The sequence below is a fragment of the Diplotaxodon limnothrissa genome, linkage group LG18, assembly GCF_057381915.1.
Source record: "Diplotaxodon limnothrissa isolate DT_005_m linkage group LG18, D_limnothrissa_male_GT1.1, whole genome shotgun sequence".
NCBI classification, from domain to species: Eukaryota; Metazoa; Chordata; class Actinopteri; order Cichliformes; family Cichlidae; genus Diplotaxodon; species Diplotaxodon limnothrissa.
The window spans coordinates 25,417,508-25,442,606 of NC_140613.1; the positions used below are offsets into that span (position 1 = coordinate 25,417,508).

At 40.1% G+C, this 25,099-nt stretch overlaps 2 protein-coding genes across 3 annotated transcripts; both read right to left on the reverse strand.

Annotated features, from left to right (window-relative positions):
- Positions 1-12,686: 12,686 nt before the first annotated feature.
- rgs13a (regulator of G protein signaling 13a) lies at positions 12,687-14,339 on the reverse strand. Its single transcript, XM_085377168.1, has 5 exons — positions 14,198-14,339; positions 14,039-14,098; positions 13,875-13,936; positions 13,615-13,781; positions 12,687-13,504 (listed from the first exon to the last, which is right to left on the reverse strand). The coding sequence occupies exons 1-5, from the start codon at positions 14,278-14,280 to the stop codon at positions 13,319-13,321; spliced, it is 558 nt and encodes a 185-aa protein (XP_085233294.1). The 5' UTR covers positions 14,281-14,339; the 3' UTR covers positions 12,687-13,318.
- A 6,625-nt stretch (positions 14,340-20,964) lies between these two features.
- On the reverse strand, positions 20,965-22,014 carry rgs1 (regulator of G protein signaling 1). Of its 2 annotated transcripts, none has more exons than XM_085378160.1 (4): positions 22,004-22,014; positions 21,620-21,699; positions 21,367-21,533; positions 20,965-21,141 (listed from the first exon to the last, which is right to left on the reverse strand). In XM_085378160.1, the coding sequence occupies exons 1-4, from the start codon at positions 22,012-22,014 to the stop codon at positions 20,965-20,967; spliced, it is 435 nt and encodes a 144-aa protein (XP_085234286.1). The 2 variants fall into 2 exon arrangements, with proteins under 2 accessions (XP_085234286.1, XP_085234285.1); XM_085378159.1 differs by lacking the exon at positions 22,004-22,014 and adding an exon at positions 21,905-21,937 and having other exon boundaries at positions 21,620-21,704.
- Positions 22,015-25,099: the final 3,085 nt, after the last annotated feature.

The window sequence follows — 25,099 nt, forward strand, 5'->3', positions numbered from 1 at the left end:
TTGTATGCATATTTTTAACCACAAAATTGGGTTTTATCTGCCGGACATGTTTTGTCCCTTATCTCAAGAATCAGTGTGATATATATATATGTATTTTTTGTAATGTAATGGCATCTTTCTTGGCCTTCAGACAACAATTCTGATGGCAAAAGAACCAAATGGGACAGGCAAAAAAATAAAATAAAATTCTAAGCAGTGCCTCTGGTTCACCTTACAGCATTTGAATCACCTGCTCATTTAACATTTTCTGGTTTTCTAGGTGGCACTGTTGGTCCCTTTTCAATTAAGCAGAAGACAAATCACACTGAAAGTGTTGGATTGTAAATTTTAAAGCCAATATGATAACCTTATCCCACCAACGATGTGGAGATCCAGTTTTTTTTAAGATCCAATTAAATCAGTTCACTCAAAAAGATCCTCGGGAAAACAGTAGAATTCTTGGAACAGAGTTTAATACATATGAACAGCAAGATAGTTCATACACAGAACAGCAAGAAAACCCATAGCAAAGCAAACAAAGCAAACCCTGGAGTGTAGAGCCTTAAGCACAGGCAGCAGAGCCACACAGAGACAGAGAAGAGCCCCGGTGGCCCCTCCGACCCATCTCTTATAGGCAGTGCCGGGGAGTAACTGAATACAGGTACCGGCGTTATGCATTTAAAATACAAAATATGAGTAACTGTATTCCTTTACAGTTAACACTTAAATATGTGATAATTAGAATAAAGTTACTTTCTTGAAATTAATGGATTACACAGCGGTCATTTTCTGCTTCATATGTTAGGCTATCCCCTCTCTAATTTTGGTAATTTCACGCATTGCTGGAAACCCAAACAAAATAAGAGGCTCTAATGTAGGCATCCTATTAATGTTGGTGGCGTCAGTTGCACAATGGACCCGGAGCCAGCACAACAGATCCAGCAGTGCACGGGCAGGAATGCATTTCTTACTTGGAAATTCCGACACCACTTCACATTTAAAGAAAGGGATGGGCGAAATCTGACTGTTCAATCCAGACTCTGTTTGCCAGCAACCAAGCTGCTCTCAGCTTCTAAAGACTCCACCTCCAACCTAAACAAACATCTGGAAGTAAGTTCTTTTTAAAAAAAAAACAAAAAACTGCCTACTGCAGCTACCTTGTTTTAGTGGTAGCTACCTGGGTTATGTACCACTTCAGTATCTTCGATGTACCACCTCAATAAACTATGGTGAGGGCAAAATGTCTTGTGCTTAAGAGTCTATGCAAACATTACAGTATAATAATGATGGATTGGATTTATATAGCGCTTTTCAAGGCACCCAAAGCGCTTTACAATGCCACGATTCATTCACTCTTGCATTCATACACTGGTGGAGGCAAGCTACGGTTGTAGCCACAGCTGCCCTGGGGCAGACTGACAGAAGTGAGGCTGCCATATCGCGCCCTCGGCCCCTCTGGCCAACACCAGTAGGCAGTAGGGTAAAGTGTCTTGCCCAAGGGCACAACGACCAGGGATCAAACCGGCGACCTTCCGGTTACAGATGCGCTTCCCAACCCCCTGAGCCACGATCGCCCCTATATATCTATCTGTTCAGTCCAGATAGATATATAGTGTATATAGGTATACATGTCATCCGAAAATCCACAACAAAAGACCTTCAGAAAACCTAACACCTTGAAAGCAAAATATAAATGAGGGGTGGCCCAGGACTTTTGCACAGTACAGTAGTTGTGTACTATAGAAATAACAAGATAGAATACCTCCCACCACTTGGCACACTAATTGTGTTTTTCTTGACAGATGTTTGCCTAGATACCTAAACTGTCGTGGTCTGGGTGGTTTTCCACAGCATCAGCTCCTCCCCAGTGGGTGGAGTCTTTGTTGCTCCTCACCTGATGGCAATCGTACCAGCAGTATTTATGACCGGCGCACTCAACTGGTCTTCGCCAGATTATCTGCCAACTTTAGTCAGTTCTCGGCCTCACGTCCGTTCCTTGGTGACTAATCGTGTGTGTTAACCGAATCTCTGTTTTTTCTCGTCAGCCTCTGAAACCCACCTACCAAGCTCTCCTGGATACCAGTTGCTGCCTGCCTCCCTGCATTGCATGCAGCACCCGCCTGGACCTCTCCTGCCTCCCCCCTCCACGCAACCCCCACCTGCAAGCTTGTAAGACAGCTCAGTGTACTATCCTTGGATTCACTCGCAAACCTCTGTGGGATTCCCCTGACTGCTCTGTCCTCTGTTTCAGTGCCCTGGCCCGCCACAGTTTCCCCTGCCCAGTACCTGCACCCAGTTATCCCTGCCATCTAGTTATCACCACAGTATTTTTCTCTCGCCTCAGACACCTAGTTTATGTTCATTGATTCAGTCTGCACTTTCTGTTAGCCTCTGAGCATTGTAAAAATAAATCTCTTTTCGTTACACCTCACCCCTGGCCTCCGGTTTTGAATCTGCACTTGAGTCCATCCCATGTCCACGGGCCACTGCGCCTGACATAAACGTTCCTGTTGTCTCCCATCACTGGTTATCACATGCAGTTGGATTCTTCCACATCCTCCAACAAGTGTTTCAACTGGCCCTTTATGCACTTTAATGATTTCCTGACAACTTATTCTGCAGATGGACAAATTCTAATCATCATTTCCAAAATTAATTGAATTGCAACCAACTGGACACCGCATGGAAGGAGGCACATTTTTTATAACAAAATTGCTGATCTGGTTGATGATATATAATCATTTACAGTTTAAACATAAAGATTAATTTAATGTTTACTCTTCGCTGCATCATTTTTGGTGTTTTTCAGTGGCTCAAATTTAAATTTTGCCTGCACGTCTTTCAAGTCGCCACTGTGTGGCAGTAGCACACCAACTGCAAAGAGACGTGATGCACTTTTTACACCCATGAAAACACAGATGGGGGTTTTTGTTCCGTTTTTGCAACGCTTGAACAATTTAAATATATCGCTATCACAATAAACTCTCGGGGATCGCAATGCTTTATGATGCACACATGAGAAGATTGTGCAAGAATACATGCAACAGCCCTCTGGCCATCTACATTTCACTTGTATCGATCAATAAATATTGAATTTCACACTTGAAACAATGGCTATCTCACCCAGAAGCATCACATTATTGAAAAGCAGAGTTTTACTTTTAGTTCCATCCAAGTGTTATCTGTGCACCAGATGGTACTCCCTGTAGTGTGGAAGTTTCAGTGGCACGGCCATCAGTCTGTTGGGATATTTTGAGAGAAGGGGAAGTGTCTGCATGGTGCCCATCAGCAACACTTCCCCAGTCTGTCTGTGCAACACTTTCCACTGTCAACAACACAAATGATGTCAGTTTGTGCCAGACACAGAGGTCACTCTGCAGACTAGATGGGCCGGAATCATGTTGTATTATGTTTCCAGTGCTCTTTATCCTCAAGGCCTCGCAGTGCTTTCCAGAGCCTCTCTGTTTAGAGGCTGCATCAAAAAGGTCTTTGTATTGCTTAGATTGAATGAAACATGAGAAAGTAGCATTCTCTAGTGGGCTGTGATTATCTCATGTGCCACAGGAAGAAGGAAGCAATGACTAATGGCTTCCATTGACTAGAAATCCAAATCACAAAAATTGGATAGCAATAACACACGGATAATATATCTGAACATAGTGTTCCCTCATGCAGAAGATAATGTATCGCATCCAGCCACCTACACTGTGATTGCAGTTTCAATTTCTAGGTGTTGCGGTTGTTGTACGTGCAGATTATACAGGGTAGTGCTCACGCTTGCTTTCCAGGCTTTTCATGAACACGGTTTTTATTGATTTAGGTGACTCAGCCTGGACGAATTTGGTAAATACTGGCTGCTTTCTGTCTTTCCTCTGGACTGTCAAACGTCTGGAACTCTTGACAGGCGGGTTGGATGTCCAGGCCTTTTTCAAAGAGCTCTGACTTCAGAATGAAATGCTATTTGTCCAAATTTTACGGAGAAAACATAACTTCATTATAAACAAAACAGTCACTACAAACAAAACTGACTTGAATGCAAGTCAGAATTACTTTTGTGCTCAAATAGTGTCCCAGGAGAGGCTTACTTCATTTGTTTCCTGTCTGCTGACAAGAGAACAGCACATGATTTGGATTTGTTTGCATTTTAAAGAAAACATCAGATACGGCAATATTAAAATGCAGTCTGAGGTCATGAAGGAAAAACTAGAGAGGATAACAGCTGGAATATTTAAATGGTGTACTCGGTATCAGTTGCAGAAAAAGCCTTAAAAACCCTCCTCATTGTATTACAAATGAGACAACTTTAATTTCATTCGAGGTAGAGTACATCCTGAGGAATGGTCTTCACATTCACAGCTTTTCTGTTGGATCCTGGCTTCTCCATCCTCATGATGAAAGTCAGGATCAGAGTGGAACAAGTAAACAACTGACGCTGCTCTCTGACGTTGTCACCCTGCTGCACCTTGTCTCTTGAATTGTTACATAAGAAGGAGTCACATGAATGCTCAGAATACAGCAAATTGTTTTTCTTTACCCCCACGCTCACATTTTTACCACATTTTCCGGCTAAAAGTTGTTCAGGCTCTACATCGCACAACTCACGTCAGTGCTGATACTGTTACAGATCAAGTTTCGTTTATCAGTTTTACAGCAGTTCCTCCTATCTATCTATCTTTAATGTTTACTGCGTTGTCTTGTGTAATTTGTTAGCATCAAACAAATGTGTTTGTGTCAGAAAAGATTAAAGAAGTGACATAGTTGGAGTGAAACATCAGATGATCAAGAGATTAAAACTTGGAAGGGACGCTTTAATATCAGCAGGAGAAACTTGGGCTGAATTAATATTTTCAATAAAAATAAAATCTTGGTTATTTGGTATATATGTAAAATAATAACATGGAATGAACTGGTGTTATTTCAACTAGCAGAGAACAGAAAAAAAAAGCTAAATTAGAGATTTTATATTTCAATGCACGCTCTTCCTCACCAGAATAATTAGTATGGGAACACTCAAATTACTTTTTCACTGAACTGAAGTACCTCTTTAGAATTTTAAAGCATAGCATCACTTAAGCAGAGAGGAAGAACTCGGCTGAAAGCATGTGCATCAGAAACACTGAAAGGATAATGGAAGTGATGATTTCCTTTACAAAATGATCACATTTATCATAAATAAACAACAAATACAGATAATATACACAGAGCACTGGGGATGCACTGATTGTCAAGTCCTGGAGTGATACCAGTGCTATACTGATAAAGGTTCAAAGATTCCTTAATGTCATTGTGCACTCACATGGTGAAATTGACACACGCCTGCTCTTTAAAGGTGTGTATTTATGCTGTCTGGTGGTTCTTGTTTTTATAGTCCTATAGCTTCTTCCAGAAGGCAGAGGGACAGTTTATTACCCAGGTGGATGGAGTCCACATCAACACAGGTAGCCTTTTTCTGGACACGGCGAGCATAGTTTGAGTTCAGATCTCGGAAAGAAATTCCCAAAATCCCCTGTACTATTCTCACTACCCGGGGCCAAGTCCTTTCTGTCCTGTGCTGTGCAGCTGCCATATCATCAGAATCAGAATCAGAATACTTTATTAATCCCGAAGGAAATTAGGGTTACAGCAGGCAGCACGCTAATGGCGCATGCGCACTTACAAAGGAACCTTCTGACCAACTTTACACAAACATCACATTGGGGAGACATGTCAGAAAGGTAGGCTGATAGGAAAAAAAACAACGAAAATACATAACATGAGGTAAGAGGAGGAGAAAAAAAACTCCTAGTGGGAGAACAGTTTGATAACAGAAAAAAAACACCTGAGCACAAAAAGCACATGACTATCAATACACCATAGAAACACAAGACAAGCAACAGGGGCGGGTAAGGAGTAAGAGAGAGCCGGTGTAGACAGCGCATCCGGTCCTGCAGCATGTCTGCGCTGGTCCAGTCAACTGCCATCTTCCCCAGTAGGGCACAAGCATCGAAGACGTTTGGAAAGGGAGGGGGGATCAGTGTGTGCATATCAGTGTATGTGTGTGTGTGTGTCCAGAGTTCAGCTGAGACAGTGCCCTTCGCCCTGCCAGGCTAAGTAAACAGTCTTCCAGCCAACCCAGGTGGCCTTGCATGGAATGGGGGGAACAGTCTAATATATATAGTATATCATACTGTCATACTGAGGCAGGGGATGCCTTCTTTTGTGATTATGTAGAAGTTTGTTAGCAGGCAAGGGGGTTGCTTTTAAAATGTACTTACTCTAATTAGGACAATATGACTTTGAGTTTGAATAGAGTATACTCATTGACAGCATGGGAGCAAGTTACTCTGGATACGTCTGTTTTAAACTTGCTTAGTCATTCAAATAATATTTGAATTCTCAAATGGACATGTTTTTCAAAATATGTACAAACAGCAAATGATGGCATGCATGCATTTAAACCATTGATGTCATACTGGCTGGAACGTTTCCTTACATGCAGGTTCAAGTTTACATGCGCAGTCAGAATAACACAGCAGTGGCATGACTGGTGTGACATATTCTTCTATTACTGGATGTCAGATGGTTTGCTGATGACAACCACTGAGGTGTGAAACATGCACCACTATACAACTCTGTGATCACATTTATGCATTCAAAATTTGATTTGGGCATGTTTTGCAGCTCCAGGTCTCTGGTCTTGAATCAACAGGGAGATGAGACTGACTTCACAAGGAAATACAAAAGGGCGAAAAACAGGGAAGAGACGAAGGAAACAGGAAGGGAAATAAGTAGATAAGGGAAACATACATGCAAAAGGACTAAATACGAAAGGAAGTGACATGAGAGAAAGAGGAACAGAAAGGGAGGAAAAACTAAACCAACTGGAAACCAAGAACAAGACTGTTCACAGAATAGTACAAAAATAAGAAACACATTAAGACTAGGCAATGCAGGAATCTCATAATATTCAAATAACTAAATCGGTAAGTCCCAAAACGCAGCAAGATCAGAAAACAGACCCCGGAGCATGACAGGGATGCACTTAGTTATTCAGAGGACTGCACAGAATCCTGTGAAAACATGATTGTAGCATGTTTACATCATTTTAGCCATTACAATCTATTTAACAGGCATTACATTTGAAAGCAGAAATATTGGTTTGCTGGTGGAGGAAACGTCAGAGCAGAGCAACACATTCATATGGACACAGTGAAAGTACACAATAGGTTTCATGAAAATACATTTACTAACAAAAACTACAACATTGACTCTTAAAGAGAACATGAAATGCTAGACACACACAAGCTAATATACACCACTGAGCCCTGCTCTCAAATACTGACATAGATGTAACACTGGATTTAAGAAATCGAGGCTCAAAGTTCAAGTTTGAAAAACATGTTTAGCGCCATCTTCTGTCAGTACGGTACGTAACGTCATGCGGTTGGTCTGTTGCAGCTAATAGACTTACATTAGCTTATGTTAGCTAACTAGAGACAGAATCGCTGACTCAGAGGAAAATAACAACACTAAAACTAAAAATCAAAATGCTGTTTGTAAAGCACTTTATAAATGAGGATTGTGTAGAGGAGAGCCTGTTTGAGTCTATTAGTTTGAGTACTGACAGAAGACAGCCAAACTTTAACTTCTAGCTCTGATTTCTTAAATCCAGCTTCACAGACAGTCTAACATCTATGTCAGTTTTTGAGAGCAGGGCTCAATGGTGTATATTAGCTGTTATATGTGTAGCATTTCATGTCCCCTTTAACTAACTTAGCTATCTCTAACTAATTAACTCCTCTTTTTTTCTTTAACTTTTTCTTTAAGTTCAACTAGCCGTCAGTATGATAAAATGTAGATGTAAAGGTTCCTTTAACAGAGAATAATAAAAAAACAGCTTGCATTTGTTTATCAGGGAATGATTGTATGAACAGTTAATACGCTGTAAATAAGAGACCTGAAAGACCAGACATATCAAACACAAACCAGTACAGACAAGTTTAAAGTTGAACTTGTGACTGAAACTAGGACATGATGCACGTTATCTGCGTGTGGTCTGCCTGACCAGAGTGTGCTTTTGTGACCAGGAAGTAGCTGACAGAGAGAAAGCAGCTAACTCAGTGTGCTTTCAACAATTTGTTTAAACTAATAGACATTTATTTTAATAAAAGAACCCAAAAGAAGAGAGATTAAATGATCTTACCTACTTACATGGTTGACATGAAAATCAAGAACAGGACCACATGACTAAATATGGATGCTTTGTGGGGCAGATGATTTTTTATTAAGGTCATTACTGGGGAAGTATGTAAACAGAAGCAGAGTAGGCGAGCAAAACAGCATAACCAGGTCTGCCCTCGCCTGCGTGTTACACCATTATCTACATAAAAGCAGTTAATTCACACGTATTTAGGACACAAATGTGTACGTTGATTGCAGAATACACAAAACTGTGACTGCTTCACATATGAGTAAAACTCCATTAGTTACAGACATCACAGTCCCTGAAAGCTTTTCTGTTGTGCAAGCCACTCACAGATAATTCTGCAAATTTCTTTAACACCTGTTGTAAAAAAAGTTATATATAACCTTCTTATGGTCCAGATCTAAACATGGGGCCTTCATTTGAATGGCAGGGTCATGGTCAGCAGTGTTTAATTGTTATTGTTTTACATAGTGCAGCAGTGGAAAGTATGGAAGATGAAAAAAGTTTTACAAGTTTTTATTTGCAATTCACATCAGCGCAGTGAGATAGCGGTGGGTTATTGTTTTCTTTCGCGGTCCATTGACCTGCAGGTCAGAATAACCTGAGACATTTTGTGCCTCAAATTTGGTTTTTGTATGAGTTGGCTGATGCGAACTAGGGCAGATTTAATAGATTTAAGACTTCACCCTTACTGTTACTGAGTTTAAAAAAGCCTATCACATCAACTGTCTGTGTCTACGTTTATATTCTTTAGATTTGCAATGTTTGTGGGGATGAGGAAATATACATATATATATATATATATATATATATATATATATATATATATATATATATATATATTTCTCCAGCTTCTCGTGTTCCTTATATATATATATATATATATATATATATATATATATATATATATATATATATATTTCTCCAGCTTCTCGTGTTCCTTATATATATATATATATATATATCTATATATATATAGATATATATATATATATAAGGAACACGAGAAGCTGGAGAAATACCAAGGGCTCAGAGAAGAGCTCGAGAGAATGTGGAGGGTGAAGGTAACAGTGGTCCCCGTGGTAATCGGAGCACTAGGTGCGGTGACTCCCAAGCTAGGCGAGTGGCTCCAGCAGATCCCGGGAATAACATCAGAGATCTCTGTCCGGAAGAGCGCAGTCCTGGGAACAGCTAAGATACTGCGCAGGACCCTCAAGCTCCCAGGCCTCTGGTAGAGGACCCGAGCTTGAAGGATAAACCACCCGCAGGGGCGTGCTGGGTGTTTTTTTTTTAAATTTATATAATGTGTGTGTGTGTGTGTGCTGTCAGCATTAATCTCGTTAAAATGACGTTAACGCCATAACCGCATTAACGCGGCAAATCTCCGTTAGTGAGTTAGCACGGATCACCTGGTGCGTTGGGTTGGACGGCACTAACGCGTTAACAAGCTAACCATGCTAACGCGTTGACGCCGTGCAGCCCCACATACGGGGTGATCCGCGCTAACTCGCTAACGGAGATTTGCCGCGTTAATGCGGTTATGGCGTTAACGTCATTTTAACGAGATTAACGCTGACAGCACATACACACACACACACACACACACACACACACACACACACACATATATATATATATATATATATATATATATATATATATAAATATGTATGAATGTGTGTGTGCATATGCACAGTGTGGCCTGCTTTGGATTTAAACAAAAAATGAAAAATGAGCTGAACATATACTTCTGTCTTTTAGTCATGTTAGCAGCATGATCTTAAGGAGGCCAGTATCAGCTCAGCTCACTGTCTTTTGAATTAGCTTTAATTAAAGTCTGTAAACCACTTCAGGTGAGTTGACTTTTGTACCGTGAGGTTCACTGTCGTCCTCCAAGCGCAGATTATTTTTAACCTTCCTGCCTTCTTGGGACCTTTTTGTGCCACTGCTATGTGTTAAATGGCTGCCATTTCCACTGTGTTCAGTGGAATATAACCAAACTTGCCACAGGATAGTTTTTACCTGTCAATGTTAATATTCCAGTGTGAATTCCTTAAATCAGCCTAAAATGGCTGAGCAGCAGAAATCCCCACACCCATCACCCTGGGGACCATTTTCTGCCCATTGACTTCCATTATAAACGCTATTTTTCAACCCCAAATTATCATCATATGATTTTATTTTTTCTTCTTTTCTTGGATGTCAATGAAGACTCAGGGCCTTGAAGTTTTAATTTTTAAATTGCAAAAAAAATGCAAAAAAAATAATGGCAGGTCAAAATGTATGTTGGTGCCAATCTTTGGTCCATCTAAAGGCCTACTTATAATGACAATCACATATTACTTCAACTGGTTTTTTGTGGAAATATTTAGTTTCGTTTTTTGGTTTTTGGGGCTTATAACACAGGGCGCTCATGTAATAACACTGGGATTTGAAGGGTTAAAACAACGAAAATATAATTAAAACTTTACATGAATATTTCAGGGAGAAGTAGTTTTACAAGGTTGGCTAATTTAAAGTGGAATAAAATATGGATATATGGTCTTTTTATGGCGTGGCTGAGAATGGTCCCTAGGGTGATGGGTGTGAGTTTTTTAAAGGATGGCAGGAGGGCTATGCATCACGTTTGGTAAAAGCAAATTTTTGCACCTGGCAGAATGTTTCCTCTGTGGAACGTGTTTACATGTCATTAAAATAGATGTAAAACAAAGCCTTCTTTGTTGAACTGGTTGAGCAAGATCTGTCACGTGCTGAAAGCATGATCGCTTCCATCTAATGACACATATGGTGGCTAAGAGTTTCATTGGTGACTTTTAGTCTTAGTTGCTGAGTAGTATTCTTAATGGGTAGTAGATAGTCATCAATAACGCATTGGTGATTAGTATCTCAGGGTGGTTAAAAAAGCACCCTAACTCACTTTTTCTGATAGTGGCTTATAATCATATGACTGACGTATCACCGGATCATCTTGTTGCCAACACACAGACCAGTGTAAAAAGGGAAATGACTAGCAGACAGCGGTCCATCCATGTCAGCCATGACTGACTAAAGATTAAAATAATAGTTAGAAGAATTTTTCAAAAAGTTCAGATCCTTTTGAAAGTTTATTTGACAAAAACACAACATGGCATTAGTGGTGCTTAACCTTTAGTTTGTTGTGTTTTACTCACCTGACAACCCAAAAGGTGTTTCAGGGTCATGACTGCTTACATATATGCCTCTCTCTCTCTCTTTCTCTCTCTCTCTCTCATTGTGTGTCTGCGCAAATTCAAAAGTACACAAGTGAGATTAAAAGAGGATGTGGTGGAGCAGTTAGGCCTAAACAGATCTTCCTAATTTCTGTAACCTTTAGCAGAGTGATACCTGATGTGTTCTCACAGATAAACTTCCTTTTTTTTAAAAAAAAGAAAAAAAGCCAAAATTTCTTTTTTTAAAAAAAAGCCCCGACAAATCCAGTTTCAGTTTAAAACTTTTAGCTGCATTAACAGGAACATACAACGGCAACATCTGGTACACTAATGAATGAGACACTGGGTGGCGAAAGGCTGAGCAACTTGCAGGATGGTGGGACGATAACCCGTTTAAGAACATGAAAGGCCGATGACACATGAAAGGCTGATGTAAGAACAGACCGTGTGTAGGTGGAAGAATTTTGTAACAACCTGTCTGCTCACGTAGCACTCGAAATTGCTGAAACCTCACTGATGCTCGATGCATATCATGATTTTGAACTATAGTAGTAACTTTGGCAGTCTCAAAGACACCAAAGATCCTCGGCTGCACAAAAAAACGTGCAAGGCTTCTATTGGTTTAATGGCATGGCCGGCATTCTTCAGTCAGTGTAAACAATCCATAGTGCAGCTGCAACAGGCTGATACAATATAGAATGCTTTTTATATGGACAGTTTAAAATGAATAGTTCTTTGTGATGGTATCCCCTTTTCACTGGGGAAAAATGTATATTAAGGAGTTTAAAGGGATTTTTTAAAAACCCTGCTGGCTCAGCAAAACATGATTACTAAACTTGCTACTTTAAAATAATTGTCAAAAAAGCAAAACAAAGGAAACAAACAAAACGATTAGGCTCTCGAGGTCCTCCTAATTTTCAGTGTGTTTGCATTGAGCTAAACTAAGCTAACGTAGTTATATGAGGCCAGCTGCTTCCTGTTTACATCCTGTGCAAAGGATTTTTTCTTAAAAACAGTTAAAAAGAATTACTTATATAACATGGAAAAGAAATGAGGCCACAGTTTCAAGATTAGGTGTCCTGGTACGTTGTGCTGTTCTACATATCATAAACCCACTGGGTAGTAAATACTATAACTGTGAGACAGTTTATGAATGACTGAGAAAAATGAATGAACTGCTGACTAAGTCACTTCCTGTATTCTTAAAAAGGTGTTTAACTAAAGCTTAAGCAGCTCTTCTTTGTGTCTCAAAAAAACCATGTAGTCACAATGTACATTTAAAACAGTTTGTTTTTATTATTTGTCACAAACCCATTTATTATTCACATTCGCAAACTGGAATACATTTTTTTTAACATATAGCTTATAATAGATTACTATCATTACAATGTATCGGCTTACTGTGTCAGCACTGATGTCACTATGTAAAAAATGTTAAATTCACAAGGCTGTGCATAATATCCACATCTAGATACATCTACTTTTTTATTGCTTTAGTGAAATAACAATAAACTTCAGATGATGTGCATGTGCAGATATCGGATTGTGCAGTTTCATTTTGTGTGGATGGCGTTGACCACACATGCTTCCTGGTGCCTCACTCAGAAAGTCCCCAGCATTCTCTTTAGAGAACTGTGGCGTTTTGGGAAAGCAGTCGTGACCTGTACACAGCATTTCCAAGCACACTGTCTGCTTCTTAGCAAACTCTTCTCACAGATTTTCACTAAAGTGCCGGCTAAGTCTTTTTAACAAGTTCAGATGAGGTCTTAGCCACTCCCAATTTATTTTCCAACTCTTTAGAAAAGTATGAATGTAATGGAAATAAACTGGGTTTAGTTTTGGTGTCCATCACCACCAGTCTCAGGACAAACAAGCAGACGTCACGGCTCCTCTCAGGTAGTCCAGTACTGGGCGTAGCGTCAAAGTCCAGCTTTTACACACACAAAGTCTCAGGCTCCACTTCTTTTTACATGTTCACCGATTGTGATGTGGAGTCCGTTAAAGTCCTGTAAATGTCAGACTTGAGGAAACGTGGGTAAGAGTCCCTCTCCATTAACCCGTAGACGATCTTTTGAGCGTCATCAAAACACACTGTAGAAGGCGCCTCTATGTTCTGCTGGATCCTTTCCCTCGTCTTTTGATCAATGTTGATCTGGAAGCAGAGGAAACATAATGAGGACCAATGAAGAAAAACTAAAGCAGCCAGCGCTCCTTGTTCTGTAAAGTGCCATAAATCTGTCTGGATTATCAAGAGCTACATACCTCTCTGGGAGATTCAGCTTGAATGTAGCGTTTGAAGATCTTTTTCGCCCTGGATGACATCCTGAAGGAATTTCTTATCTTCTTAAACTCCTCACAAACCACCCAAAACTCAATGTTTTCATCACTGAACTCCGACTTCAGGAATGCCTGGAATATCTTCATTCCATCTAAAGATGGTAAAAAAAAGATCTGCAGTTAGCCATTGTTTTTCGACATTTAGTGACTAAGATGAGTCTGAGACAGTGTATTGATTAACTTACATTTGGATGAAAGAAGCCTCTCAAGTGATTGTGACCACTGAGACATATCTTCAAAACAAAGCCTGTAAACGAGGAGAATAAAGTTAGCACAGTTATCCATACATGAAGCATAAAATATGAGCAGGGTTTGCTTTTAGCTTGTAGTTGAGTTTTTTCTCACTTACCCCTCAGTTTTTGTGGCTTGGGATGATTTACGCTGCAGCCGATACTTCAGGTTTCCCCCTCTGGTTAATCAAACAGAAATGAACAAAAGTTATTTTACTTATATTCAAACAAAAACAAGACAAGATGTAATGATATTGATTGGCCAGAATAAATTTTACCTGTATTTCTCTGTCTTCTTGTTGTCAGTGTCCATGTTGATTTGCTGAAGCTCCTTTGTTGGAGATGTGACTAAACCTGGCATGGCAACAATTCTTTGCACATGTATGACTAAATGTTGGGCTCTTAGAGAGTTATGAGATCTCTAACTGCGTCTGTTTGACGAGCCCGCGCAGCGTTGCCTTTATATATCTGCAGAGACGAACGTCACATTCTGCAGCAACCACACGACAAAGAGGAAGTTGGGGAATGACGCAAACGAGCAAACAGACAGACAGCAAATAGCTACAGGTTTCTGTTCATACTGTACTCAAACGTGCATCATTACTTGTTTGGTTTAAAGTCAGTGGATGCAAATAGGCCAGTGGAAATTTCTGCAGCAGATAAGCAAATGCTTTAATCTCTATTCCACTTTGCCTCGAGAGCCAGTACCACTGTTCTAACTTTTGGAAACATTAGTGAACTAGATGCTGAGGCTATTTCAGCTCTCACAGTCAAATTTAAACATAGCATGTTCTTGCTCCTTAGCCTTGTTGGTCATTTGCATTATATGGGCCAAAAAATCCACTGAGATAACGAAAGACTGCATCTTTGCATTAGCTAAAGCAGCGGTGTCCAGTTAAATGCAGAAATTCCTCTGCTCTCTTGAAATATATATTGTATTTTTTAAAGAAGAAACACGTTCCTGCATTTGAAAATGATAACCTCTGAGTTCACTACAGTCAGAGAGTCTGGCGCTACAATTGTGCGTACACCACCATGAGCTCTAGCCTCTAATACAGGAATGTCAACCATGGACAAAGAGTGAAACTCAGCCCATTGGCTTTGCAAGTGTAAAAATGATCTTGTAGCATGGTTATGAAAATGCATGGAAAGAATAAAAAGATATGTCTAGATCTTGACAAACTGTTTCAATCATAAAAAGTAAAAGAATAGTTTTACAACACATGTGAAGGTTTGTACTTTTCTTATGTATGGTTAATAAGTCTCTGTAGATTCTCAGTCATCCAGGACATGGAAGTTCTAAGTGGGGGCTGTCCCTTTTGACACCTTGCCTCATCACATGAGGCAAGGTGTGAAAAAAGTTGGATGTAAGCCTCAACACTGAAGTTTACGGGAAGCCAACACACATACAGACCAGTAGCTACTCTTTGACTGCCACCACCCTCTGGAATACAAACTTGGGGTTATCAGGACCCTGCAACACCGGGCAGAAAACATTACCTCTGAGCCCGAAGGAAACAAAAAGAAACACACACCTAAAGAAAACACTTACAACATGTCGTAATTTCAACTGGGCCTTCATCAAATCAGTAATGATCCACAGTAAAGGTCAGACAACAACTAGCAAGAAACAGAGTGACAAGCAGAACAATGTTGTCATCCCTTATGCATCAGGTTCATCAGAGAAACTCAGGTGAGTTTTCTCTAAGCACGACGTCTCAGTGCACTTCGGACCCAGCCACATACTCAGACAAAAACTGGTTTATCCCAAGGACAAAACTTCCAAACACAAGTTAAGGAATCCAGTCCACGCTGTGCAGTGCGTCAAGGAGTGCTCGGACCTCTACACTGGAGAAACCAAGCGGTCAGCCACTTCAACAGTACAAGACTCAGTTGAACATCTGCACCCAACTGACAAAGGTCACTCTTTTAAGGACGCCAACGTTCACATTTTGGACAGAGAAAGACAAGTAAAAGAGGCCATCTACATCCCTGTGAACGACCATTATTGAACAGAAGGAGTGGATTATGTCACCAACTGCCTGCCACCTACAGTGCAGTCATGAGCTCGCTTCCCAGGTGTCTCAACCCCAAGTCACATCTTGCATCAGGTGACCTCAACAGGTCACATGATAGAGAAGCGCGAGATCTCACAGTGGTTACACCTGAAACCTCCAGTGGTATCACCCACGCCTTTGTTCAAACCTTGGCTCATGTGATTAATAGTGAGTACCTCTTAGGGACAGCCGCCACTAGGTATTAAATACCTGTGACCCTCTACCATTTGTTTTACAACTGAAGAAGCCTTTTGGATGAGAGCTGAAATGTCTTCACAAAAGCTTGAAGAAGTCAAGTTGCTCTCTTTTTCAAGCTCCTTAAACTACAGGTAATAAGATATCTCACATTTAATATGCATGGCTTATTAAATGTGAACTTTCCTTGTACTGCATCACATGAAAAGAAAGTTAGGTTATTGTGCAGCTCTTTTACCGATCTGCCCACTTAATATCAAATTGGGGTACATCTAAACCAGGAACCAAAGTGACTTTGACACCATGGCTCTATTTGCTAAATCTTAAATAAACATAAATTGACCTGACGCAATATCATAGTTCTGCTTTGGCTATTTGTAAATTTGTCAAAGCTAACTGAAGACCTTCGTTCTTTAGTAGCATTTGCTACTTGCTTCTATCCATCCATCCATCCATCCATCCATCCATCCATCTTCATCCGCTTTATCCGAGGCTGGGTTGCGGGGGCAGAAGCCTAAGCAAACTTGCTTCTAAGTTCAGATAAAACTGAAGTTATTATACTCGCACTATACTTGCACAGAGGGGCTCGCTTGATTGATGGGGTTTCTCTCTATTATTGTGGGGTCTCTATATTACAATACAAAGCACCTTAAAGCAAGTTTTATTAAACTGAACCAAACTGAACTGAATTTGCCATTGTGGGAGTTACTTAGTAAAAGTTTATCCCCCCCTTTGGTGTTTGCAGCTGATTGTGCAATAAAATCAAACCAGCTATGTTATATGGTTTCATAAATCTCCCACATGACACCTAACCTTTCTATAAATGAGTATTTTAATGCCCATATGGTGAAAAAATTCAAGATTCAATGTCAGATGATGCAAGAACAGCTGACATGCTGCCTCTTTTGTATCTACTTTAACTGCGGCTCAAACACTGCCTCATATATTATGCACCACTTTGTGGTAAATTTCTCTTGTGTCTTTTGGCAGACTTTTGTAATACGGGTTTTGTTTCTGTTTACAATCTCTTGCCGGTGGAGGCAGAGAGGAAACATGGGGGAAAGAGAGGGGGACGACAAAGGTCACATGTCGGAACCAAACCACGGACAGTGTGGGTTATGTGGTGTGATGCTTAGACCACTAAGCCCCCTCAGTGTTTCCATTTTAGACACAATTGAAGCTCAGGCACAGAAAGTATAACACAATCTCTGTTTTAGAAACGTAAAGCTCAGGAAACATTTTGATCTAAAACCTGACATCGGTCAACATCATGGAGGAAAAACTACTAACGTCCTCGATTAGCATCCTTAATCCTTCCCCAGGCCTGTGAGCTGTGACAGTTTGGCTTTCCCCTGTCTTCCAACAAAACCTCTTAAGAGACAACAAGTCGTGAAACTGTTTCACTCTTTACTTCCTGCTTCTTTGTTGACAGGAACCTTTCATCTGTTCTCTGGAGGTCTAAAGTGTTTTTAAAATTCCAGTAACCCCTTTGCATTCATAAATTTATATACATTTCAGTTTTAGTTCCTCTCTTTTTGTGCCCCAGTTTAATCCCAGTGATGTAAGCAACAGATAACATAGATAAGCACTTCATGTGGGAGATGTAGGTCAACTTCTTCTTCTTCTTCCCCCCCCCCCCCCCCCCCATCTTTTTAATGACTGTTAACTTTACAATGAAATACTAGTCAGTTAGGTTACACCTTTATGAGACCTTAATAACATTTTATGAACTGCTTTAACAGTTGTTTCCTGTTTTTCTTTCTTTTTCTTTGGACAATTCATGTATGTTTTAATTTCTGGAGCCACTTGGTGTGTCAAATATTAAATAGTAGTACTTTCTATTATTAGCTTATTATTATCATTAAACAGATGAGATTTTATTGTGAAATGTACAAAAAATGTATGAATGAAGATTGTCCACTTATGCTCCAGTTATGCCTCATCATATTGCATCATAGTTCTTGTAGTGTATAACTAAATCCTCAACAAGGAGAAGGCCAAACAGCTGCTAACCCTGCATCTCTGAGAAGAGTTGAGGTTTCCTTACAGCTGTCATTCACTAATTGACTCTAAAATCCTTTTTACTTGGAAACCAGTTATTAAGGGTTCTAGCTGCTCTAAAAAATGGGTCAGCGTTGCTCTCTGTCTTCCTTTTGTATCTTGTAAAATGACTCAGCAGATATAAGCGTGCTTCACAGATGAACACTGTTGGTTAGTTTCTTGGTACACCCCTTTGCTGTTTCACTTGTTTAAAAGCCACATTTAAGGGCAAAGACAAAGTGACAGTCATCAGGACCCATGGTGTTTGAACCAAGAGTGCCACTTTCAGCATCCTAGCATGACTGCAATGCTAATGCTATTCAGTATGCTACAAATATGGCTCTTGTCTGTTCCCACAGCAGTCTGTCTAGCAGTATTGAAAAACATGCCGTGCCATTGGGGCACTTTAAGTTCATTTATTTGCTCATATGACTAATGATAGCGCCAAAGAAAAGAAAAGGTTAGCATTACAAGCTAATTTTAATCTGTTGTCGTTCGTGTGTTCTTAAGACAGAAAGCTAACGTGGGAAGAAAGATAGAGTTGAATTTATTGTCTGGAAATCATCAACAAGCATCAACAAATGAATAAAATAAAAAATCACCCAGCAGTTGCTGAAGTATTTTAGTTTAGTACTGATGTAGCAGCCTGGCTTATAGCAAAAAGCCTCTCTCAGCTGCTTTACTGTACCTGGTAGTCTGCTATTGGAGATTTTTAACGATAACTTTTCATTTGTTTTCATCATCATCTTTTGATTTCAGCGTCATACTACTCTTTCACCTCACTCACTTGTAATGTTTTCCTGTAAAGTTTCAGTAAATCTACGCTCTCAGCTAAAAGAATGAATCCTAATGTCTTTATGGCAGCCATAATGACATTAGGCTGACATTAGATGTTCGCACGATTTCACAAGATTCCCTCTGTTGTGAAATCAACTGAAAGCCGCTGGCTGCTGAAGAGTTAACAAATGTTAAGAACATGTTAAGAATGCATGGAGGGGAAAAGAGCAACTAACAACAGTCTTGTCTGTGAAAAAAAAAAGGAGCTGTACATAACCTCATTCATGTGTAGCGGTAAATGTAATCAGTTTCTCCTGAGGTATACAGTGCTTTGTCTGTACTTTTCTTGTGAGTGACAGGAAACACTTTCTGTCAAAATGCAGATGTGCCTGTGGTGACATTACTGTTATTGTTATCTCATTTTCTTTACCGGTCGCAACACCCATCCGTGAATTTCCTCCAAATGTTGTGACTGTGAGAACCCAAACCTTCTTCAGAACCTTTCGTTTTTGTCTTTATCACTTCCTGCGCTCAGTATCCTGCAGTTTTTGCTCGGCTACACATTTCTTCATGAATGCGTGTGTAGAGCAAACACCCTGTTTTTCAAACGCAGTGAACTTAGTCTTCCTCCCACAAAGAGGTGAGAGCCACCAGCGTTGTCTCAAAGAAGAGGAAGTTGCGGCAATATGTCTGCACAAAACAGAACGCTGTCTTTCAAACATCTGAAACAGCTCTTAAAATAAATCCCCCCGCCAGCCCTCACACTCAGTACCACCAACAGAAACTGAAAAAATGTCCATCCACCACTGAGTAGTCACACGGAGAAACCATGCTGCGCCCACATCCACTTTCCAAACAAAAAAAGGGACATCAGTGAAAAAGTGGTATTTTGTACTTGACATTCATTATGTTGATTCATATTACCTTCATATGAACATTTTCTCTTTTTTATCTTGTTTTTGTGGACCTGAACATTATGTCTAAATACAAAGTAATAGAGAGCCTGTTTTTTAGTGTGCTCTCTTCCATTTGCATTATTTTTGCATAGACTATTATATGAGCTAGTAAAGTTCACCCTGTCCCTGCCAGAAATAAACAAACGCAGAGGAGAACTGTGTCATACTTTCTAAAAACTGTACTGCCTCACAACATTTTGAAGGGATATAAAATACTTTTTAGGGATAACATGAAACTAACTTAGTTGTGACTGAAAGTGCACACCCACAAGCCCGCGTCTGATGAGGCAAATGTAGATTCAGACTCCTGATTCATGCAGTTCCTCTTCACGTAAACGCTCTGACTTCTTAAAACTGCCGAGCAGATGACACACAAACTTTAGTGGAAGTCTCAAGTATTTCATTGTCCCCAGGCTGTGCTTCTTGTTTAATGAAGGATGTAAAGAACTCTGTTGCCATCTGCTGTTTGTGTGACAAATGACCACATTACAGTAACCCAGGTGATTTGCATTGCATACAAAAAGACCACACCCGGATGTCAGGTTTTGTTTTTTGATATTTCAAGAAGTGCATGCAAAGCAGACAAGAAAACGTTCCATAGAACACAAAACTGAGGCAGAAATGTAACAATATTTATTCGCATAAGAAAGTGGAAGTTCTCAGAGCGTAAGACAGTTTATATTTGCACGAAGTGTTATATAAAGCGTTGATAATACTTTACAATAAAGGAATTATCTTCATTATTAACTGTATGTGGGAGGGGAGAAAACAAAAGAAAAGACTTATAGGCACTTTTTTTTTTACTTAATTAAGGGATAAAGTATAATACAAGCTGTAAATTCAACTTAAGCTACTAAATCACACAGACTAAGAAAACCCCCCACCTCCACTAGACTAAGGATCTGGATTGTATAGGATAAACCTGTTATCCACGCTGAAATCAAAGAGTGCTACAGCAGATCAGAATTGAGCTGAAGACATCATGAGCCTCGGCCTGAGAGGCCGTAATTTTTAATACAGTCACCTTGAATCGTTTCTCCTCAGGAGTCCCTGATAGATGTCAGATTTTAGGAACCGCGGGTAGCAATCCCTGGCCAACAGACTGTAAATGTGCTTCTGAGCTGTATCAAACGAAGTCAGGGTCGGCTTGGAGATGTTATTTGTAATGCTTTCTCTTGTACTGCAGTCTATGTTGATCTGGAATCAAGCAATGTCATACAAAAACTACATTACAGCTGTTCCTTCCATCATCACCTGCTGTCTGTCTGCACAGAAATCTGCTTACATTTCTGCAATTTTACCACCATGAAATGCACAGTTTTATTGCAGATGCTATGCGACTATAGATCTACTAACTGCTAAAAAATTAATATGAAAATTTAATTCCAGCAAAATCCTGTTTTATATGCTCAGATTATTTACCTGTCTTGGTGCTTCTGTTTGGACAAACTCAGAGTAGATCCGGTTGGCGGAGGAGATCATCTCTGGGACTGTCTTAATCTTTTTGTACTCCTCGCAGTCGAGCCAAAACAGTATATTCTCCTCGCTGTACTCTGACTTCAGGAACTCCCGGAAAGCTATCTGCCCGGCTAAAAGTCACAGACCAGAGTAAGCGAGTGGGAACCATGCACATGCAAGCAAATATATATCATACAGAATCAGAAGAGACTCTCACCTTTACAGCTGAGGACTTTGTCCACAGACTCACTCCAAGTCTCAACATCCCCAAGTGGATCCGTGGGAAAGCAACAGAATCTACCCTTGAAAAGAGCATTAAGATCTATCACTAGCCCAAATGTCTGTGACCCCCCACATTACAACACCCCGCCTGCAAACCGTACCTGCAAAGGGTCTTTTTAAGACATCTCAAAGATTTGTTAAATGCATCAAGCACCTGAGAGCAACCTCCTATCAATACAAGACCCCTTCAGAAATAGACACAGTCCAAAGTTAGACTTGCAGTGAATGGAAAGCCTTTTGGCATTTTCCACATGGCTGCTGTAAGTTGTTTCCTGCTGAAAATGGTAAAGGCCGAATAATCAAATATGCAGTAACTCACTTTATCGCCATCTCCTCGTCCTCTACAAAGGGAGACAGAGATAAGATCCTGCCAGACTGAAGATGGGGTTGTGATTGTTTGGAAATGAGAGAGTCGAGTGAGTGAACAAATCTAAATGACCCACGCCCAGCACGAGTGGAATATATGGAAATCTGTATGCAAAGTGTTATTGTTGGGAGAGACAGGGCATCCGTCCATGTCTGCGGTACCTTGAGGAAGAGAGAGCTTGACTGTGATTTCAATTCTACTAACTGTTGACCAACATTAACCTAGACATGGGAGATACTTGCATCACACCAAGGCTGAATAAATAAATAATTCCAGCACATGAATTTCTTACAGTCATTTATTTGCTGCTTAGTAAGAACTGCAATCAAGTTGTTTTTCTTTTCTTTTCTTTTCTTTACAAAAAAAAACAAAAAAACAAAAATGAGCCTAATTAAGAATATAGGATACAGGGCCTGCTGTGGCAAAGCACAACATGCGAGATTTAGAATATGATTTAACTAAACTAATGATCGGTGATCAGGAAGCTCTGGAAGATCCTGGCCATATGCAAATATCCATAAACAAATCTGCTGTTAAGGAGAAGCCTCGTCATCCTTCCATTTGCATATTAGCAGTGACAATAGCACAAGTCAGCTCTGATTTATTGGTATGCCTTCAAGTGTTGTGATAGAAATGTTTTATGTTCTTAGATTAGTCTACCGCAAGAGCCAATCTGTGCTGACAGAAAATTAAAGTCTCAATCTAAATGCTAATGCTAGCCTGGAATGCCAACAGTGGGAACGCTAACATGCTGGTGTTGGGCAGATGCTGTGTAACCATTACTATATTGTGTTGTGCAAAAGTCTTGAGCTACCCCTCATTTCTTCATATTATGCTTCCAAGAAGCCAGAGTCCCGCGTGATTTTCCCAATGCAGTCCGAGAAATACATTTCCAGGCTTTATGATGGGCCTTTTAAATTTTTCTTTGGATATTTCAATTCACTCCTTTTACCTGATAATTTTCAGAGGATTTTTTTCATTGTTTGTTTGTTTTTTGTTTTTTTTTACAGTACATAACACTGACTTATGAATCATTCAACCATGAAAGAGGTACTTAACATATTACATAACATAACTTATCATATTTAGCAAAGAGCCAAAATACACAGTTTGTTTTCATTACTTTCTGTGAAAAAATGCCAAAGATAACACAGTTTACAGCAATAAAATAGTATTTTTGCAATAAAAAAATGATTCCCAAAGAGCTATTAACCAAAAAGTGGCCTATCTGAGCATGGTGTGCAGTGTTTACTTAAAAATCTGAGGAAAATGGACAAGTAGAGGACAAAAGAAGAGGTGGCAGATGAAAAGTATCTGAGAGCTGTGTCCTTAAGAAATAGGAAAACAATCCAATAAAGACCTGACAAAGGACCCAAGAGAGTCATCTGGCCTTTCAGTTGATTCATTTGCTGTTCACTGAAACCTCATCAGAAAGGTCTAAGTGTAAGGGTGGCTGTCAAGAAGCCATTTTTAACGATCACACAAGACCTGCACTGAAAATTTAGTGGTAAATCCAAAACTGAAAATTTTGGTTAAACTGTCATCATTGGTGACAGAGGAGGTCAGGAGAGAGGTACAATGGTGGTAAATGGCCTGTATTTGTATAGCGCTTTACTAGTCCCTAAAGACCCCAAAGCGCTTTACACATCCAGTCATCCACCCACTCACACACACATTCACACACAGGTGACGGCAAGCTACATTGTAGCCACAGCCACCCTGGGGCGCACTGAGGCGAGGCTGCTGGACACTGGCGCCGCCGGGCCCTCTGACCACCACCAGTAGGCAACGGGTAAAGTGTCTTGCCCAAGGACACAACGACCGAGACTGTCCGAGCTGGGGCTCGAACTGGCAACCTTCTGATTACAAGGCAAACTCCCAACTCTTGGGGATGTCTACAGCCATCTGTAAAATGTGGCAGAGGTTGTCTCATGGTTTAGGGCTGCATTTTAGCCAGGACTGCTGGAGAGCTTGTCAAAATTGAAATTATTAACACAAAAATAGCATCTGGAAAGCAACTGATTGAAAAGCTTCATTTGTCAGCATGACAATGACATGACAAACACAGTATATGCAGAAAAAGCATAACAGGATAGAAAAACAGTGGAACACTAACAGTCATGGATTGGCCTCCCCAGAGCCCGAACCTCAATATTATTGAAGCAATGTGGGATCACATTAACAGGGAAGAATACAAAAGACAGTGTTAAGGTTCAAATATTGAGGAAGGAGAGTACAAACAACCATTGGTCCAGAAGATCTTGGTCAAACAATTGATTTTAATGAATACACGCGTGGGAAGACCACTCTGTACGCAGACAGGAATTAATCTTCGACTTAATCAAAGCATACACAGATTTTTATAGCATCAGGGTTTGAATTAATGACGCCCCTTCATACGTCACCGACAGAATATATACATACGTCAAATCAAAACCACAATGACTTTTAACACGGTTTAAAAGAACGTTGTCTTCTATCTCATCTGGAACACGAGCCCCACATCCTGCCAACATCCAAAGAAGAGGCTGTGTTGAAGAATAAAGACGGCTATACAAAATATTGACTTACACACTGCAAACAGTGTCGTATTTTAGACACATTTTTGGGGGGATGTAGCTAATTTGGTCAACCGTGTGTGCAAGTTTGCATTGACGTTTCTAGCTCTAAAACTTGGAGAAGTCTTAAAAAACAACCAATTAACAAATCGGGGGCAAACAATTCTAATTAGTTTTTCACCCTCACACATTAACAGTGTGATAAACTACCCCAAGAGGTTTGTTTTCACATTAGGTCCATTACATACTTTTCGTCTTTCACAAATAGAATGTTTAAGCTTTTCATTTAATATCTACTTTGTTGTTTGAGGGAGAATGTTTTTCATATTTTACATTTCCATGATGCATCTCACTTAATGTAAATAATAGCATTTGGCAGCTGTATGAATGTATTTTGCTGTGTGTTCAAACCCATCAACCCCAGGGCGGTCATTCTCACTTTCTAATGCATCAAAGAACAGCATGACGGACCAGGAGCTATATATGGAGG